The following is a 19,897-nucleotide window of genomic DNA, read 5'->3' on the forward strand; positions in this document are numbered from 1 at the left end:
GTGTTCTTCTTCCTAGCTCCTTAGTTTATCCTGCCAGTTTGCAGTGCTGAGTCTTGTAGATGCCTTTTTGTGGCCTAATGTGTCCATATTTAATTTACGTGGCTGTTTGTCAAATTAATTGCTGAGAGATTAGGATTACATCCTGTGCAGGCAAAGCAGTCAGGGGACTTCTTCAGGAGCTGCTGAGGATGTAAATCTGTTTTTAAAACATGCAGGCTTCTCTACATGAGCATTTAGGTTGCAGGAAGCTGGGGTGTGACTCTACCCCACACTACCATGCCACAGACTAACTGCCCATGTGGACCCTGCTGATGCACATAAACACTTCATTAATGCACTTTGATCTAGTCCTTTTTGAATGGGACTAGATCAAAGCACATTAACGAACTATTAATGTGGGTCAACATGGTCCACAGGGACAGTTATCTGTGGCATGGTCACACTCCCACTTGCCATTAACTAAATGTTCATGTAGACAAGTCCTGCATCTCAGTGCTAAACAGACAGAGCTGGCAGGTCAGGTCTGTCTGAGGTGGACTCTCTGGGATGTCAAGTAGTACAAGGTCCTCAGGCCCGGATTTTTAACGGTATCTATGTGCTCAGGCAGACTTATATTGGTATAACTGCATTGCTCAGGGGTGTGAAAAATCCACACCCCCTGAGCAACATCGTCATACCGACCTAACCCCTGGTGTAGACAGCGCTGTGTGAATAGGAAAGCTTCTCCCGTCGACATAGCTACCACCTCTCGGGGAGGTGAATTAACTATGCTGATGGAGAAGCTCTCCTGCACTTGTAGTAGTGTCTTCACTAAAATGCTACAGTGGCGCAGCTGCACCACTGTATGTGTAGACAGGCCTTCAGTGTTGAAAGATCTAAGTAACTTAGGAGCCTAAGGTCACATCTACACTATCCTTTATGCTGGAAAACTTATGTCACTCAGGGGTGTGAAAAAAACACCCTCCTGAGCAACATAAGTGTCACTGGCATAAGTGGTAGTGTGCAAAGCACTATGTCAGCGGGAGAGCTTCTTCTGCCAACATAGCTACCGCCACTCCTTAGAGGTGGTTTAATTATGTTGATGGCAGAGCTCCCTCCTGTCGGCATAGAGCAGCTACACAAGCAATCTTACAGTGACACAGCTGCATCAGTACAGCTGTGCTGCTGTAAGGTCTCTAGCGTAGACATAGCCATGGTCTCTTTTTCAAAAATGACTTAGGCACTTACAACCCTAAATGTCAATGACTTTCAATAAGATTTAGGCTCTTAAGAGCCAGATTATGAAAGGTATTTAGGCACCTAACTCCCACTGATTTCTAAGAGAATAAGGCACATATATACATTTAAAAATATGGCCCTTAGGAGCTTGTCACGTCTGAAAATGAGACATAGGTTCTTAAGTCACTACGGCCTTGCAGCACTGAGTGGAGCAATGCCTAAGTGCCTTCAAAAATCTAGGCCTCAGCCTGACTTTCATGCTGCCACGTACGTGCTAGTATTTTCACTACTTGAGATTCAGCGTCCTAATCTGCAACACTGCAATTCTAAGGGGCTTGTCACAGGCAGAAATTAACCTCCACCTTCCTTATAAAAGAGTCAGGACCAGCTACAGAAAACAGACTGCCCCTGCCTTAAAGCGCCCTCTATCTAAAAAGATAAGAAAGACAAAGGGTGGGAAGGAAAACAGGCCTGGAGGTAAAGTAACTTGCCCAAGGTCACCCAGCTGGTCATGGGGAGAGCCAGGAATAGTACCGACCACATCTCTTGAACTGTACCTCAGTGCCCTATCCACTAGCTCACACTGCCTCTTAACAGCCTGGGTGGGAATTGTGAAATTCAGCCCTCACTTCTGCATCCCAGACATCAAGACAGTCTATGTAGCTTTAATATTCACTACATAGCTGATATTGTTTGTGATACATGAGACACACACTGGATATGGACACTAGCACTCCTATCCCCAAGTCAAAAACTGGAAGCAAGTGAGTTTGCAATCACTGACACAGGATTAATGTGTGGTCTATGGGTCACAAGTGATGTAGCAAGGTGTCCACAGCCAGCGGAAGGCTCAGGAAATGAAAGCTTTAATTTAAACAATGCCATTTTCATATACAACTAACAGTTAATGCAGGAAAGGAAATGGCTCTCATGACATAAGCTTTTGGAACAGCATGCTGAGCAAAATGGAGGAGAGGCAGATTTGTTTCAAAGATAAACTTGGAAAAGTTACTGTTTCTTCAGATGTAATCTGGATTGGAAGAACTGCACTGACACCAGACTTCTCTTAACACCCCAGCAGAGGGCAGTGCAAGACCTCAGTCTAAGGACCAGAATTTCCAATAATGTGTTTTAGTCCCATCCACTAGCAATACCTCCTCCTGCCCTCCTCACCCATCTTCAGGCCACAAGTTGTATGGAGCTTCAATGTTTCTAACGGTGAAATCTGAAACCTCTCTCAGGTCAGTAGCGGCTCGGAAATCCCAGATTAGGAAGCTGCCTATTGCTGGTGTTTAATGAACCGACCACATTCACAGACAGTGGTGAAGCTCTTATTTAACTCTCTCAGTATCTCCCTCAAAAGTACTATGTGATGTTTTATTCAGCAGAATGCTCAATGTTGCATTAACCTATTGGTATAGCTGGAAATTTCCAGGTGGGCCGAAGCATTTATAATATGCTGATCAGTATTAGTATTGCTTGCAACTATGGGTATGTCTACACTGCAATTAAACACCCATGGGTGGCCAGTACCAGCCAGAGGTGAAAATGGGCTTGTATGGGCCAGTACGGCGTACCGGTAAGAAGTGGTTGCTGGTACAGGTCTGTACATAGCCCACGTTAAAACGCTGCTGCCCCTTAATGTCGCTACCCCTTTTACCCCCTCCAGGGCTGTTGGGGGGGAGAGCAAAAGGGGCAGCTGCCCCAGGGCCCAGTGATTTAAAAGGGTCTGGGGCTCCTAGCCACTGCCACCACTGCTACCGCGGCAACAGCCGGAGCCCCGGGCCCTTTGAATTGCTGCTGGAGCACTGGGTGGCACGGGCTGGGCAGCCCTGAAGGGCTGGCTGGGGGAGGCTGACCCTCAGCCTCACCCCCTTCTGCCGGAGGCCCCGCCCCTTCTGTCTGAGGCTCCGCCCCTTCCAGGGCCCCAGAGCCAGGCCCTCATACTAGTCAGACTTTGAAGTTACTTTCACCCCTGATACCAGCTGATGCAGGCTCACAGGGCGCAGGCTAAGGGGCTGTTTAATTGTGGTGTAGATGTTTGGGCAAAGCCTGGAGCCCAGGCTCTTGGACCCTGTGAGGTGGGAGGGTCCCAGAGTTTGGGCTACAGCTGGACCCTGAACGTCTACACTGCAGTTAAAGAGCCCCTTAGCCAAAGCCCCATGAGCCAGAGTCAGCTGGCATGGGTCAGCCATGAATGTCTAATTGCAATGTACACACCCCCTAGGTGTCAGCGCTGAATTGGCTGTACCCATTATCCAAATGGGCCTCTTTAAGTAGCTCGCATGCCATTCTTGAGCATATTAACCTCAAACTTCTGCATATTAACTCACAGAGGGACTCTGGGGAACTGAAGACAGCTATAAAATCAAGGAAAGAGGAAATTCATAAAAGCAGAAAAATAATTTTTTTACCATCCTCTTTTCATTTCCTTACTGCTCATCTGTCATTTTAGTTTCCAGATTCAACACTTGATATTTAATTAAGCCACCACAAGAAACTAGTGTGATATGGGGCCAAGTTCCAGAAAAGTACAAAGCAGTGGGTGTTCAGTGTGAATAAAATACTCTGTATAGACTAGACCCTCCACACCCACTCTTTTGAAACAGAGAGATCACAGTGGAAATAACTACCAACCCTCTAAAGTGCAATACACGTGAATGGTAATATATACTGATGCATGAAACTTTACTGATGCAATAATAAGGATGCACAGTTAAATTAAAAATAGTCAGGATATGTAAACGTTTAAGTTTCTACAGCAACACTAACATGGTCACCTTGCTCATATAAATATTTTCTGTTCCTGTTTTTCTGGATAAATAAGACATTTAGTAATAACACTTAGCTCTTATATAGTGCTTTTTATCCATAGAGTAGGGATCAGCAACCTTTGGCATGCGGCCCGCCTGCGTAAGCACCCTGGTAGGCTGGGCTAGTTTGTTTACCTGTCGCGTCTGCAGGTTCGGCCAATCGTGGCTCCCACTGGCTGCGGTTCACCGCTCCAGGCCAGTGGGGGCTGCAGGAAGCAGCGTGGGCCGAGGGATGTGCTAGCCGCCCTTCCTGCAGCCCCTATTGGCCTAGAGCAGCGAACCATGGCCAGTGGGAACTGTGATCGGCTGGACCTGCGGACGTGGTAGGTAAACAAACTGGCCCGGCCCGCCAGGGTGCTTACCCTGGCGAGCCACGTGCCAAAGGTTGCTGATCCCTGCCACAGAGCTCAAAATACTTTACAAAGGAAGTAAGTTTCATTATCCCAACTTTGGGGATGAGGAAACTCCAGCACAGAGAGGTGAGGTGACTTGCCAAAGGTCACACAGCAGATAAGTGGCAGTGCTGGGAACAGAAAACAGGTCTCTTAATGCTAAACCCCATGCTCTGTCTACTGGGCAACAATGTCTTCTTTATATCATACTGTATATCCTATAAAATAAACTGGATGTGCAATGTGGCAGCAAGAACCTTAACTTTTGCATTTCCTGAATTAAAAAAATGTTAACTATATAATTTTAACATTGCACTAGCCTGTGCACATTTGTTCCCTTTGTGTATTCAGTCAGCTCTGCCAACTGATGTGGCAAAAACAAGATTCTTTCCTGCTGTCAGCCCTGTAAAACCAACCCAGCTCTGGGAGAGTGAACTGGATTCTTTTCTGGCCTGCTCATCACCAACAGAATTGTTAACTGAGCTCCAGCTGCAAAGCTACCTGGGCAAACCCACTGTCTTCAAATTATGCCCTCAGTTATATCTGAAGGCAATAGGGTCATGCAGATATAACTAAGGGTCTAATTAAAGAGGAATGAAGTTATACAGGTGCACCTAAGAGCAACATTGGCCTGCAGAATCTTTATGACTGGGAATGGTGCCCAGGTCAGAAATAACCCAGTTCACTTTCAGATCCCAGGTTTGCAAGGCTAGTAGTTAGAATTTTTTTTTTTTTGGAAGCTGAGCACACTTGATCTGGAAGCCACTGAAATGTGATAAATATGGAAGCCCACAATACCATTTTACAATTTCTCAAATGTCACTTGTCTCATATAAATGTGGCATTAGGTGCCATGAAAGACAGGATTGCAGCGTTTCTCATGGGCACAGAAAGTACTTGCCAGTTTCCCTCTTTTGGCAGATCTACCCTTCCTTCCCTTGCCTTTCATGTTATCAGCCTAAACACACTGAGGGTATCCCTAATAACGGAGAGTGCCACATTCTGATTAGCTCTCTGGCAGTGTTGGGTTGTAATAACAAACCCCTAATTAAAAAAAGAAAACACTTCAAGCTTGGATCCTTGTTCAGGAGACAGAAAATTGTGTGGTTATTAGCTTCCTTGCCTGTAGCCGGTTGCTTCCTACTCTTCCTATTCTCCTGCCTCTGGGAATGAGGAATAACCATTAAAAATAATTATAAGAAACTTCCTAAAATAGATCATTTAAGTTAAACAGAATTTGACAGGAAAATATATATTCAAAGGGCCAAATCCTAGTCTTATCAATACCACTGATAAAACTTGTATTGACTTTAATGGGGGCTAAGATTTAGTTCAGTGCCATGGAGGCCGAAGGGGGAAGAAGCAAAGTGAGACACCCAGATTCTGCAACGAACATTGTAAGTTGTGGGAATGTAAAGTGAGAGAAGGTAAAATGTAATAAGGAACAAATGCTCAGTATGCAACTAGCTACAAAAAAGGAGCCTACATGGTCATTTTTAAAGAGTCGATGAATTAACAATATCCTGGGCAAATTCTGATAACTAGAGTCCAACTGTGACCCAAGCTACTTCTGCACAACCCTGTCACCATTAATGAGGTTGCACATGTTTAACTCAGAGCAGAATGGTTTGAAGGGGAAAACAGCAAGGGCCTTCCCAAGTCCCATATAATCTTCTTTTGTAAAGAAAATACCTAGAAAGAAGCTACTCCAGGGAGGTCAAACACATGCACTGTCTCAACGTACATTGGTTGCTGATTTACTGCTAGTCTGGGATCTCATGCTCTGCTGTTATTCTTATTCCTCTTGAGTGGGGAAATAAGAGAACCCAGAACAAAGTGAGAATGGCAGTAACAAATGGAAGAGTCTTAATAAACAGGGATAAATTGCACTTGGGATGGGAAGGTGGCCCTTTAAAACGTGTATTGATGATCCCATTCCAAAATGTGTTGCTGGGGGAGTCGGGGGGAACCTGGATTGAATAAGGACCATAAGAGCAAGGATACATTTCCTGGGTCACAATTATCCATCGCTTTCCAATGTAAAATGTGGAGGTTGCATCTGTGAATGTGTGTGTGAGTAACTGACCAAAAGAGATCACTGGATAGGTTTGAAGAAGCTTTTCTTTTTATGGCACAAAAGAAAATAACATATTGGCTTGCTGTAAAATGTAAATGACTAGAGAGAAAGGTTACCACATTTCTCTCTCCATTCCATGCAGTCTGCCTCAGACTAGCAGCTACCACTCCCAGTCCCCCTTCTTGTCTCTGTTTCTGTCCAGAGACATCAAGGAAATGGGAAGGAGAGTTTGTGATAAGCTCCTAGGATCACAATACAAGACAGGCAAGTGATCAATGCAATTAAAGTTGACAAAGGGGATTAGAATGTTTGAGAGGCCATCTCAGATTTGTCATCTGTTATTGAGGGGTTATTTTAGTCTGGAGTTGGGACCAGGCAATTTTGGTTTTGGTTCCAGAAACTGAATCAAAGGCCTATTAATCCATGTACTTAGAGTGCATGAGGAACAGGTGACTGATAGCAGTGACACAAGTGAATAAAAACAGGCTTGGGACTTGGATTCTACTTATAGCATTTTTCCTCATTTAGGACCATATACTGCTCTCGGTCATCCACAACTCATTCTACCTATTAGTTTAAAGAGAAAGCATACAGTTGTTCAGAACCCAGTAATTTCATAGCTCTTAAAACCCATCTTCTGTTGGTCTGATTCTGCTCTCATTTACATACGTGCAAATCAGGACTAAGTCCATCAAAGTCAATGAAATTACACCAGTGTAAGAATGGATGTGTGGAAGGATCTTGAATTACATGCAGATGTTGTTTATGAGTAGGATCTGCGTAAAGCAATGATTTAGAAGATCTATTCGGTGTTGCTCTAGTTGATCTTAAAAGGAAGATCATTTGTTGCTGTAATATACAGCTATTAAATGGAGACCCCAGATCCCTCAAGAAGACCCCTTTAAACTCATTCTAACACACGAGAGTATAGTTGAAAGGAACCTTTAGTGCATTAGAATGATAATCCCCCACAAAGGGAAAATGTATGTGGGTACATTTGTTGCATGATTAATAAAATGTATTTCACATAATAAATATTTTAAATATATATGTCAGAGTTAATGTATGTAAAATATTATAAAACAGGCCTTTTCTCATTATACTTAAAATATATGGTATGGCACAATATGCTTTGACTGTCATGAAAACGGCCAATGTTGTAAAGTTTTAAACAGTCTGTATTGAGTAATATATTTTAAATATGTAGGTGCAATAAATTTTAATCAAATAGATAACATATGGGCAGAAAACCATGTTAGCTTGTAAAAAGAGCTGTCCAGCCTAGAAACAGAGGGAGACTGAAAGAATACTGCCAAACCTCAGCCTCAGAGTTGCAGAGCTTGAGTAGATTTGATGTGTCAGCTAACCAAACTTTATGAGGAAACCCCAGCCCATCCCTTCAAATACAGAGATGTAACAAATCATTAGTAAACTTCATAGCCGGAGAAATTCTTTGGTAAGAATCAAATTCCACTAAGTGGCTAAAGACAGCTTGTATTGCATGCGCATAAAAGATCCAGGACATGGTGTGTCTGCTTGTGATTAATCACAGCTCATATATGTATTCCATTAAATATCCAACAGGTCTCTCTCAGGCCCAACTCCCACTTACAATACAGTGTTCTGAATAGCAACTTGTCTCTTAAAATATGGTAGAAAACCATGTTTCCCATGCCTACCTTCACGCCAGTGTCCCCCTTTTCACCCTGTGCAAGGAGAACAGAGAGAGAGAGCAGAAACGTAGATAGACATATTGAACAAAAAGAGAAAAACAGTATAATCTTAATAGCAATGACAATAGAAAGTAATTGATAGAGCTTAGCTTATGAGACATGCATGCTGTAGCTACAAAGAAATGACCGAAGCATAAAGCACAATGACTGTAGCATCTCGAGGGCTGACTTCAGTTCATCCTTGCACACCAATGCAAGACAATGTGTAGAGGAGAAATGGGTGCATGGGAATGTTCTATGAACACATAGGTGATCAATGTCTATGACATTCATCAGTATCCATTGGAGGCACTGACTGGGATTTTTAAAAGAGCCGAAGGGAGTTAGGTACCTACATCCAACTAACTTTTAATGGGAGTTGGGCGCCTTGCTACCTGAGGTCCCTTTGAAAATCCAAGGCATTGTCACTCGGTCACTTCCAGTATCCAAAGCCAGAGGTTATGTAAAGGAGCAGCTCCACTAACTGCCAGATCTGTCATGTTCCAGCAGAAGATAATAGTCTGTGCACATACAAGTCATTACATTACAACATCTACAAGTGACAGAGCACATTGGAGCCTGGCCCTGGTTCCAGAGAGCAAGGAATCATTCTTGCCTTGAGGCCAGTGGCTGACAATTGTCCAGGCCCCATCTACAAAAAACAACTCTGGATCTTGTATGTCATCTAGACAGAGTGTGCAAAGAATCTATTGAGTCTATCTAGACATTTATATCACATTGCTTACCATGTCATCTGAGACTGTATCACACCTCTGTATACTTGTGTTTCTGTAAAAGGGGTCCATGTCTGGGTGGCAATTAGCGGCACTAAGCAGATGGAGGTACTGACTAGCTAAGAATTGTTAGTTTAATGGTTACCTTGGGGCCAATAGGTCCAGGAAGGCCAGGTGCACCTGGTAGGCCAGCCTCACCCACCTCACCCTGAGAAGAGAAGCAAGAAAATGGAGGGAGAGGCAAACACAGTCAGAAGGAAGAAAAGGGGCCTTCAGTATATCAAGAAATATTAACAAAGATGTGGGGAGGGAAGGACAGAGAACAGTCCCATAATACATGTGGCAACGTAGCCTTCTTACCCTGCCCTGAGAGACATGCTGCTTAGCAAGAAGCAAAGAGAGATGGAACACTGAAGACAGTTCCTCACAAACAGCCTGATCCCATCAGTGTTTAGGTGCTAGGAACACATATTCCAATCCCTCATACAATACATTTTATCCTTGGCTGAAGTGACTATATATCCACGTGTCCAGGTTTTTCACAACGTAGTGCCCCAGGAACTTCTTTTGGGTTGCCTGAAAAGTCCTGGTTTTTCATTTCATCAGCCATCATGTTGGGTTGCTGATTTTTAATAACTAGAAAATGTTTGTTCAGGCTATATTGCTATATTGAGTAGAATTTCCTAAGCCTTTACCAAGAACAAGCAATCTAGTGGTGCAACTATTCAATGTGATGAAGTGTTTGGAGTGAAGATAATGACTGCATGACTGTAGAGAGTATCAAAGCTGTTCTTTTTGCTCAAAGTGAATGTTAATTACCCTGGTTTGATGTTCAGTTATAAACTCATTGAGAATGGGGAGTTACTGGAAAAAATCTTCCATTCTGAGAAACACACCTGTGGTGCTGTTGAGTCAGAAGCTAACAGTAGTGACACCAGCACATCTTGAAAAAAAATTTTTTTTTGCCTTTTGCCTAGGTATTTTATGACCCTAAAACATGTTGCCACAAAAGTATCCTGGTTTTTAAATGTGAAGATATGGTCACCACATCCCTAGTATCACAAGACTACCTTCAATACAAAAAATCAAAATGGAGGGAGAGATTTCTCCAAATCCTGAGTCTGCCCATTATGTAAGGGCAGTATAGAAGTTTCTCTTTCCTTTCATTGTCGACTCAGCGGGGAGGACTTTCTCCTCTGCGTTCATTCAATCTTGTGTTTCCTGCACACTTCCCCATTAATGGATCCCAGACCTGGGATCACCCTTCTCATAATATGAAAGGAATTCAGACCCCTTGCTTGAGAAATAAATCAACCAGATTAACTGCCGTCCATAGGAAAAGATCCAGGTACAAACACCCACTAATATGCCATATGAGTGACATCCTCAGCACATTCGAAGGTTAAGAAGCCTCCTGAATGTCGCAAGGAGAAGGATGGATGGTTAATGAGAAAACCGACAGTTTGCTGAAAGAAGCAGCAGTAAATTTTGTGTGTGTCTGCAGGAATGGACTGTGGTCCACAGGGGCTATAATTTTCATTTCCTGACATAACAAAAACTTCTCAGTTTATGCAGAACTAATTAAAAAGCTCTCAGGTCTTGCCACTTCACCCACAGAGCACCCATAAAACAACGTATAGATAACACAGTATATACAACTGCCGGCTGTTGGGAATACTCACTTTCCTCTTCTCACTCCCTCATCCTCCTTGTCAATATTTCTCCCCTTTTATCCTCTTTCATTTCATTCTCCCCCTCTCTGTCTGTCCTTTAAACTCTCTGGGCGGATTCAGCGCTGCTGGGGCAAGGCTAGCCACATCCTAGGATGGGATTTAACCTCAGGGGAAGGCAGACAGTGTTTCCCCAGGGGAGTATCTTTAACGTGCTGTTGGAGTTTCATCTGAATCCAGCTGCCTGGGAATGACTTGAATGAACATATTCCCCTGGTACCCTGGCTATGCTCCTCTCTGGCCAGTACCATCTCATTTTAGGGCTGCTCTGGTCACCTCTGTGCCCCATAAAATATAGGGAGTGCATGTGCCTTGCACTGGGACAACTACCCTTTGGGCAGACCTTTCAATTCTAGAGATCCACAGCCCTGGGTAATACCAGCTTCTGCCTGGTAACCTGTGGCTGAATCAAACCTTCCATCATTTAATCTGGAGAACGATACATACCAGGGGGATTGTAAATGCCATAGCTCGTTCCAACCTCCATTCAGACTGGGTGGGTGGAGAGGGAGGATGTCCGCACATGGGTGCACAAAATAAATTTCAGCCAGGAAGAAGTGACTCTATAGGGGAGTTTACAGCTTTTCCTGCCTCAGCCCCTCCCAGAAGAAACTGCTGCAGGGAAGTAGGTAGGCGTAGTGGCTATTGGGGAGTTGAAACTATCTTCAGTACTCGGCTCTCTTAGCAGGAGTCAGTGCAGGGAACGGTAGAGGAATGGTGGCTATGGTGGAGGTCAGAGTTCCTCCATACCCAGCCTCTGCCAGCAAGTCATTCATTGCAGGAAATGATGGAAGAGCTCTGGTGGGGTGTGTGTGAATGTGTGTGGTAAGGATGGCATTTCTCTGCTATTACACTCCCACCAGGCTCTGGTTCACTATAATGCATTTTAAGATACTTGATCATCCAGTTGCTCAGAAGTTTACCTCCCCCTCTTACCTTCCTCCCATGGTATCCTTGAATTCCAGGGTCTCCCTGCAAAAATCAAAATGAAGACAAGCCGGTGATGCTAGGTTGAAAAGGAAAAATCCCTGTCCTTTCCCTGTGCAGATGCAGGAAGAAAAATAGGACACTGAGTGTGAAATTCACCCTTGTGCAGAGAAACATAATGAGGCCTAGACACCATTTATTCCCTCTGGAGCTTTCAAAACAGGGCTTATATCCTGTCTGAGTCCAATGCACAGGAGTGAGTTTTACTCTGCATGAATTACAACATAATAGGAAAGCTGCACCACACACTGCAAGGCACATCATTTGGTTTTGCTTTCAATGTACACAGTTAATCTGGCCTAAAGCTGCTTAATCTTACAGCTCTGTCTGAAGTATCTCAAGGAAAGCAAACTGGGGATTTTTTAGGCAAAAGAAATCTCACATTTTGTCAGTGACATTTCGCAAGTTTGGCAAGTAAAAATGGGAAATTTGGCAAAATTAGCAACATGGCTACAAAATAAATTCATAAAATGTGGTAAATGTTTTATGGTAAAGTCCAGCAAAGACATGTCTTGCAATTTATTTATTTTTTTGCAATATTTCCTGATGATGACCTCCTCCCTCAGACAAAGCCTCCATTGAAAACAATAAGCCAGGAGTCTGGAATTGGGCCCTTAATAAGATGTTTCAGTCTGGTTATGAACTTTTTCAGAAGTATTATGAAGCAACCCTCTTTTCTCCCTCCTCCCCCACCTTTCCACAATGATCATGCCCAGCTTTGCTCACATCTATGCTAAGGGTTTTAAACTTCTTATCCTCGTTTATGCTTACAGATGATGAAAAATGTCTCACCTTTGGTCCAGGGGATCCAGGTAAGCCCTGTAGATAAAATAAGAACACATTCTGAGGTAGGGAAAACTGCAAATATCTAGAGAAGTGGGGTGCAAGTAATTATTTTTCTACTGTGACATCAATCGCTACCTAACTTGATTTTAAAGAGTTCATCACTTTAGAATGTCACTGCAAAAATGATTCTTGTTGAGTAGATAAACTCTATGGAAATACCAGCCAAGTCTCCCTCCCACAAGTACTATCCCAAACCACCAGGCTTTGTCTCAGTAAATTTGAAAACCAAGCTACTTTGCCCAACGTGTCATGGTTCCAGAATATGATCTGGTTTATTTTTCTTGCCTATTTTTAGCTCATTCCCAGCTCACTGTATGTATATGCACTGGAGAAACAAAACCATCACAACTGGAAACTGGTAGTATTCAATAAATGGGTAATCTCTTCCTTACGCAACTAGGTGATCTCAAAGGAATTAAGGGAGGGAGAGAGTTGATATGGACTACCTGTCCTTTAGAATGCACTGTGGAATAACAGAAAGATCCTTTCTTCATGGTGGAATGTGCTATTATCCGATTTCGAATAGAGCTGTTCTTTTCTTCATTAAAAAGGAAATCTACCTGTGTGGCATGCTACACGTCTGAAAGTACTCTTTAGGGGCAGGAAGCATGGGTTTTACTGAACATGGTTTTCTTTGACTTTCCTAGTAGTGGGAATATGTTCATAAGACTTTCAGAAGGAAGGGAGACCAGTAGCTGTGCTAAATTAGAAATAGCCATTCAATCTGCACACATATCAAGCAATAGGTACTATACATGCCATATAAATGTTAATATCTAAAATTTCTATATGGCAGCTGCCCTTGTGATGTAAACAGTCCAAATGAGACAGATGGAACGGATACCCCACATATGTTCTACGGCCTGAGTTTACATTATTTTTGCCTGTTTATGGCCATTCAGATGGCTACTTTGGGTTGAAAGATCAAAAGTGGGGATTTTCCAAGTCTTGAGTCTTCTGCCTGTAGATAACATGCACAAAGAGGCTTCCCTTTCCTCTGTTGACTGCATGTCCCTTTTCTGCAAGCAGGTTTGTAACAGCTATTAAAAAAATTGGGGAATGATAGTATCTTTTTTTCCTAAGTACTAGGTGTCTGGCATGCCAGAATGCCATGCTCCTCATTGTTAGACACAGGAATTGAGTAGTTGTTTCGTGTGCTACTAAAGAAATAGAAGGTAATAGGCTTTACGTCTTCAACCATTACTGAGGCTTTCTGTATTCTGTTGCATGTGAACAGCACTAACCAAAAGTTAGGCATCAGCATAAGCAAGCCCTAATTTTGCTGTTCTTGTCTGGGTGATTTTTTACCACAGATCCTTATGACCTTTCTCCATTCCTCCATCCCTAACTTATTATCAGCATCTCTTCTCAATTACTCAGTCCCTAGACACTGTTATCATTCTAGGCTACATAAAAATGTATTGACACAGAGGTGAAGTGAGGGGCTCACAGGGTAATGATCTGAGGAGTGTTTCACATATAGGTTGCTAGTTCCAACCCATCTTAGATGGGCAAAGACCAAAGTTCATGCCTAACTGATGGTTGTTTGGTGGCCTATATGAAATGACTTGGTGCTTTCACACAGTTCCTTGTGGACAGATGTCAGCATTTGTAAAACCTCATAACTGCTATTTTCTTTGGCAGAGAGACCAAGGACTGAAAGTCTGTGGAGACTAAATTACCTGTCACCCCCAAGAGTGTCCAGGTCAGGTTTGAGGCTCATTGAGGGTGGATCAGTTTGGGAAAAGCTAGCGCTGGCACTAGCCATGCTGTATATATTCTTTACATTGAAGTCTTCTGGACAGAAGACTTCAATGTAAAGTGCTTCTGATCATGTTTACCATGGGAAAATATGCTAAGATGTCTCCCCACGGTCCCTGAGCAAGGAACTTGGGTACACCCTGAGAGCAGAGCCAGCAGAGGTGACCCCCGGTGAATGAAACAGACAGCAATGGAGACATTAAGTGCAGTCGCCCAGTTTGCTGAACACTTGGTTCAGCCCTGCAGGCATGTTCCACGTCCTCAGGCATTAAGGAGCTGGCTGCATTCATGCAATGAATGCTGCATGCACAAGAGAGAGGAGTGAGGCAGCTCTTCTGAACCTACCTTTCCATCCTTGCCTGCCTTTCCAGGCTCCCCTGCTTTGCCCTGTTGTGAGAAGGAAAGGAATATTAGTGACAGTATTTTCACCTTCCTAGGCTTCTTGCTGTCAGCCTGGGAATAGAACTAGGAGAGAACATCAAAGAGATTTCAAGGGCTTTTTTTAGTCTGGTTTCTGCTGAGAGCAGGCTAATTACAGCCGGAGTGTTACTTCCTCCCCATGGCATAGGCTGGAGAGGAGGAAATGGCACTGGTGTCACCGTCTCACATATGTGTGTGCAGATAGGGATAGCTGGAGGCATAGAACTCCTCCCTCTCTGCCTGGGAACTCTTTCCTCCAGCCATGCCCTGAGAAATTGCTTGTGGTCAGTGCACCCGGCTCAGAGGAGACAATAAAAGGCAAAGGAAATTGCATGCATGTCAGGGGAGAGGAAGGATAAATGCTGCTTGTTTGGTTTCATTTAAACTTACGGGTGGCCCAACTGGGCCAGGTTGTCCTGGATTTCCTGCTGGTCCAGATGGTCCAGTTGGCCCTGGTGGACCAGGTGGCCCTGGCGGACCTTGAATCCCCGCCTGTCCTTGTTCGCCCTGAGGTTCATTAAAACAAGGATTACCATCAGGCAGGCTTAACCCATAGCCCAGCATCCAGGATGTGTGACATACAGCAGCTCAGCCAGAGCAAGTGAAAGAGAGAGAAGCCAAGCAAGTTACAGTTAGTGGCAGGAGAGGTTTCCAAAACTCAGGCAAAGGTCCCCTTCTGATGGTCTTTCTGGGTGACTGATGGGAGCCATTTCCCTTTAGTTTGCAACTACATTTTAAAGCTCCTAGTCAGAGCTCACTTAGAGGAAATGTGAAAACTGGCTCAGATACTAAAATAGTGCCAGGAGCAACCCAAATACAAAGTAAATTGGTTTTTTAAGTTTAAAAAAGTGTGATTCATTTTATATAATAATATTGAGAATCCCCCAAGAATCTTTGAGCGCTTTCCATGTGAGGTTCTTAAAGCACTGTCCAGTCAGTGATCACTGAAACCACACAGTGCCTTCTGAAATAGGGGACTACTCTCAGTCCCATTTTAGAGAAATCAAGCCAGGATCACTCTGTCACTTACTGGCAAAGCCATGAATCCTCAGTGTAATTTTTTCTCATACTCTAATCATTACACAACACTCTCTCAGTTTTGGCGTGTGTCTGCTCTTTCTTAATTTCTTTTAAGTTGGAGCCTGCCAGAAACAGGAAGACCTAGGATTCTCCTCAGAAAGCCTATTCCTGTGAGACTTAAAATCAGTTTGATTTGGATAAGGTGCACAAAAGCATCCAAACTTTTGGGTGCTTATCTGAACTAAACCTTTTGTAGCTGGGCCATCACATGCCACCTCAACAGCCAGTGTCTTGGATTCCCCAACATTCTGAAGCGTTCATACATGGCTTTTGCCTCTGTTGTCGCAGGGTGGGGGAATCAAGAGTCATAACTGGCTGGTGGTGAGAAGGTAATGATTTAGAAGGATCCCATTTAAATACCAGAATGCTGATCTATAAATGATTAATCCTGTAAATTCCTAGGGGACCATGACACTCAAGTTAAGCTCCCTGCTTTCTCGTTTTTTATCATTCCCTCTCCTTAGATACAGTATCACAAAGTCCTAATATCAGTGGCAGGATTTAAGTTCAACAAAATTCTCTTTGTGATCTCACTGGAAGGCCTGAAATACAACGTAGTAATTTATTCAAAATGAATATATGGGTTTGGGGCTATATCACAAGAGATAAAGAGCATTGTCTCCGCTGAACTTGTACTGCACAGAAGATGAAGTTGTTGGATACAATGTGGTTCCACTCACATGCAGTCATTATCCACATGTGTGTACAATGCATGCAATACATATCCTGTGCATGTAGTACCAATGCTACATCTATGCTATAGGTATGTGTTCTTGTAAGTCAGTTATGTGATCCCTCTGCCTACCTTCAGTGTCCTTAAGTTTATAAACTAACAACAAGCATTACATAAAAATAGGCTTGTTCAAGGTGCCCAAGGAATGGCCACAGCTATTACTTCATTAGCGAAAGTGAATTCTCCTAGAACTAGTAAGGAACAACACTGACCAGCAGAAAAGGACTGCTCTATAATAATGGAGATGCTAACACTGTGATGGGTGAGGATTTAACCTGAATGAAGGAGGGTTTGGTAGCTGGTGGCAAGTCAGTATAAGGGCACTGCCATTAGAGGGCACCAGTCACATTAGCAGCAGACCTGGTCGAAAAATTTTCGACAAAACAGTTTTCCATTGGAAAATGCAGTTTAATCGACATCCACATGTTTTTTTCAACAAGTTTTTTTGATGGGAAAAAGGTGAAACAAATTGTTTTGAATTTCATTTTGTTTTGATAATGTCAAAACATTTTGTTTTAACTTTATCATTTTGATCCATTTTCTGTTGATTTTTTATATTAAATATGGTATATTCTATTTATATATTATAGTTAATATTTTATATAATATAAAAGTTGAAACTATATGAATCAAAATGAGAAAGTTGAAATGAAATATTTCAAGCCCATTAGTGACCCGGCCTCCCCTCTGTAATATCCCTCCGTATCCAATCACAATAGCTGGTTGTTTACCCTGCCCACGCTACGGCTTAGGAAAAAAGAGCTTTATCTTTCCCCCTTTTTGTAAGCAGTTTCCTAGCACATCCTGGGGTCTTTCCATAGAGATACATGAGCCTCCTTGAGCTGAATGTATTCTATAGCCAGTGTCATTAAAGGACTGTCAGCCATACACCTTTAAATATTTTTTTTGGTGTGAATTTGGTTCTGATAAAAACATGAGGCAAATAGCCTTGGATAGAGTTGAGCAGTGGCACACTACAAAATTGCCTGAGACCTCCTTGCTATTGCCTCTCATTCCTGACTTACACTGCTAGCCCTGGCACACATCTTCTGAGCACACCCTACTCACTGTTCCAAACATGGATGAGACTACATTTATTTTCACTTCTCACCCGACAAGGATCTGAAGTTAAGCCAGGCGGACGGGGAATACATTAACCTGCTGAGCTATCAAGCCTTTGGATTTGGCATAGTTTAAAAAAAACACATTTTAAAACCTTATGAATATGAAAACAAACTATTAGTTGTGTACTAAGGTGATAAAGTTCACCTCTTTGTGTTTTAGCCCTCGCTGTAGGGTGACCAGACAGCAAATGTGAAAAATCGGGGGTAGGGGGTAATAGGAGCCTATATAAGAAAAAGATCCAAAAATCAGAACTGTCCCTATAAAATCGGGACATCTGGTCACCCTACTTCGCTGGTACTTTCAGTTGCTAATCCTATGTCTTACTGAAACAAGGGGGAATCCTATTTGCCTGCTCCGTCTCCCACTACTTGGACTGTTAATAACTGGAATGGGCCCTCTGTTGGATGTAGCTATCCACTTCTTGTGATCACCGGGGCACAGAAGGTGCTAATGTGTGTATATATGTTAAACCCAGTTGCCTTGATGGAAATTCACGCTGGCAGCTGGCAAGCTTTCAGAAAGACACAGGCAACCTTCTTTGGTGGGATGCCTGAGCAAAGCATATGCCGTCACTGCAGTGTCCTTGCTTTTTTGCAGGGGACTTTGTTTAAGCAAGTGCTCCATATAGACAGACTCCTAGACACATAAATCTTAGTTACTACATAATTATATTCTTATTAGTACTTTCAGCCTGGAAAGACCCTTTAGGATTTAACTGGAATGTAACTGGGAAGATAGAGTAAGTTGGAGATCAGATATCATACTTATCATATGTCATTTAATATTTTTAGCCATTAATTGGTGCTATTTTTCAGTTTTGTTAAACACCAATTAGTTGCCTAGATATTCCTTGTGGATTCAATGTTCTCTTCTCCCTCTAACAGGGCTTGCAGCTAACCACTGCTCCCCCACAACAAATTCTCTGTTATAACACTCTTGCTGGTGTAGTGTAAAGTAGCAGCAGTTTTTTTTCCAACTACTGGTGGTCATATTTGTTTTACAGCTTCAGCTCTTTCTAGCATTCCAAATGTTTGGCTCCCAGAGTTCATATGACTTACTATTCTGCTGTGGGGAGGCAGGATTTGTCGGAGTGGGCTTACATTTTCTGCTGCTTATGGAGTCAATTTCACAGAAGCTAAATGAATCATATACTTCAAATTCACATTTTTTTTTGGTAATGCTTATGAGATTTACAGTCCTGGAGAATGAAGCCAGGTATAGAATGGAGTGCAGCCATGCAAGCTTCCCTACCTGGCCCAGGAAATGAACTTTGGTTTTAAAAATCTTTCTATCAGCTCAATCCTTTGCTTCTCTTTTGAGACTACCAGCTAGGGGGACAACCAATGCCAGCTGTGGTGATTTCTGTGATGTAAACACCTGTCCAGTAGAAACTGGGCTGACAGCACCAGTTCATTTCACATGGCTGAAAAAACACCAGATGATAACTCTAGGTAAGCGGCAAATTGTACTGGGCACAGACCAGTAGCCTGGAAATGAAAGGCTCTATAGGGAATACCCATCCCTTGAGACATCCTGCTTTCTATATCTCATACACAGTGAAAACTGTTTGACATGACCATGCAAAGGAGCGACAAAAATCAGCTGATAACATGAGGTGGCTCAGTATGTTTTAAAACAGGAGTTTGCCTAGTAAGCATGGCTTCTTGCACCAGTTTTACAGCACTTACTAAATTTCAAAAAGGGATCTCTGACCAGCCATTGATGTTGTTGTTGTGCATGCAGGAACTGGCTCCTTAAGGTAGCAGTTAGGCTTATCCATGACACTACCTCCTTTTTACCCCATTTTCCTTCGAGTTATATGTTTCATATTTAATTTGTTTTACTTTAAAAATCTGGATTCACTATGTTTCTGTTTAGACACATTTTCCCACCAAATATGTGCTCCATTCTAAAGAGAGCCCCCTGGCTCTGCCAAAGTCTTTTTGAAACCCCTTCTCGAAGGAAGGAAAGAAGCTAATTAATCTTACGATTCGGAGTAGGCTTAAAACAGGCAAGGAGGAAAAAGTGGCTACCTGGAAAGTGCGTCTCTTTATAACCGGGGGTGGAGCCAGCCGCACTGAATTGAGGAGAGGCAACAGCTGAAGAAGAAGACCGAACCCAAAGGTCACAGGGCAAAGGTCACAAGGCAAAGGAGTCAGTAGGACATCAAGAGAGAGCAGCCAATGAAGAAAATGAAACGATAGGGAAAAAGAAAGGCTGTAATGAGCATAAACCACAGTTGAGAGATAGTTGTGAATGGCACAGGGAG

At 43.0% G+C, this 19,897-nt stretch overlaps 1 protein-coding gene across 1 annotated transcript in view; it reads right to left on the reverse strand.

Moving 5' to 3' along the window:
- The window catches only part of COL13A1 (collagen type XIII alpha 1 chain), a 164,133-nt gene that overhangs the window by 52,414 nt on the left and 91,822 nt on the right, over nt 1–19,897 (reverse strand). The window contains exons 14-20 of the mRNA XM_039546112.1: nt 19,662–19,727; nt 15,081–15,197; nt 14,616–14,657; nt 12,456–12,482; nt 11,613–11,648; nt 9,092–9,154; nt 8,180–8,206 (exon numbers count right to left, since the gene is read on the reverse strand). Coding sequence (XP_039402046.1) covers nt 8,180–8,206; nt 9,092–9,154; nt 11,613–11,648; nt 12,456–12,482; nt 14,616–14,657; nt 15,081–15,197; nt 19,662–19,727 — 378 coding nt within the window. The remainder of the gene's footprint in view (nt 1–8,179; nt 8,207–9,091; nt 9,155–11,612; nt 11,649–12,455; nt 12,483–14,615; nt 14,658–15,080; nt 15,198–19,661; nt 19,728–19,897) is intronic.

The sequence above is a fragment of the Mauremys reevesii genome, linkage group 7 (genome assembly GCF_016161935.1).
Source record: "Mauremys reevesii isolate NIE-2019 linkage group 7, ASM1616193v1, whole genome shotgun sequence".
Lineage (NCBI taxonomy): Eukaryota > Metazoa > Chordata > Testudines > Geoemydidae > Mauremys > Mauremys reevesii.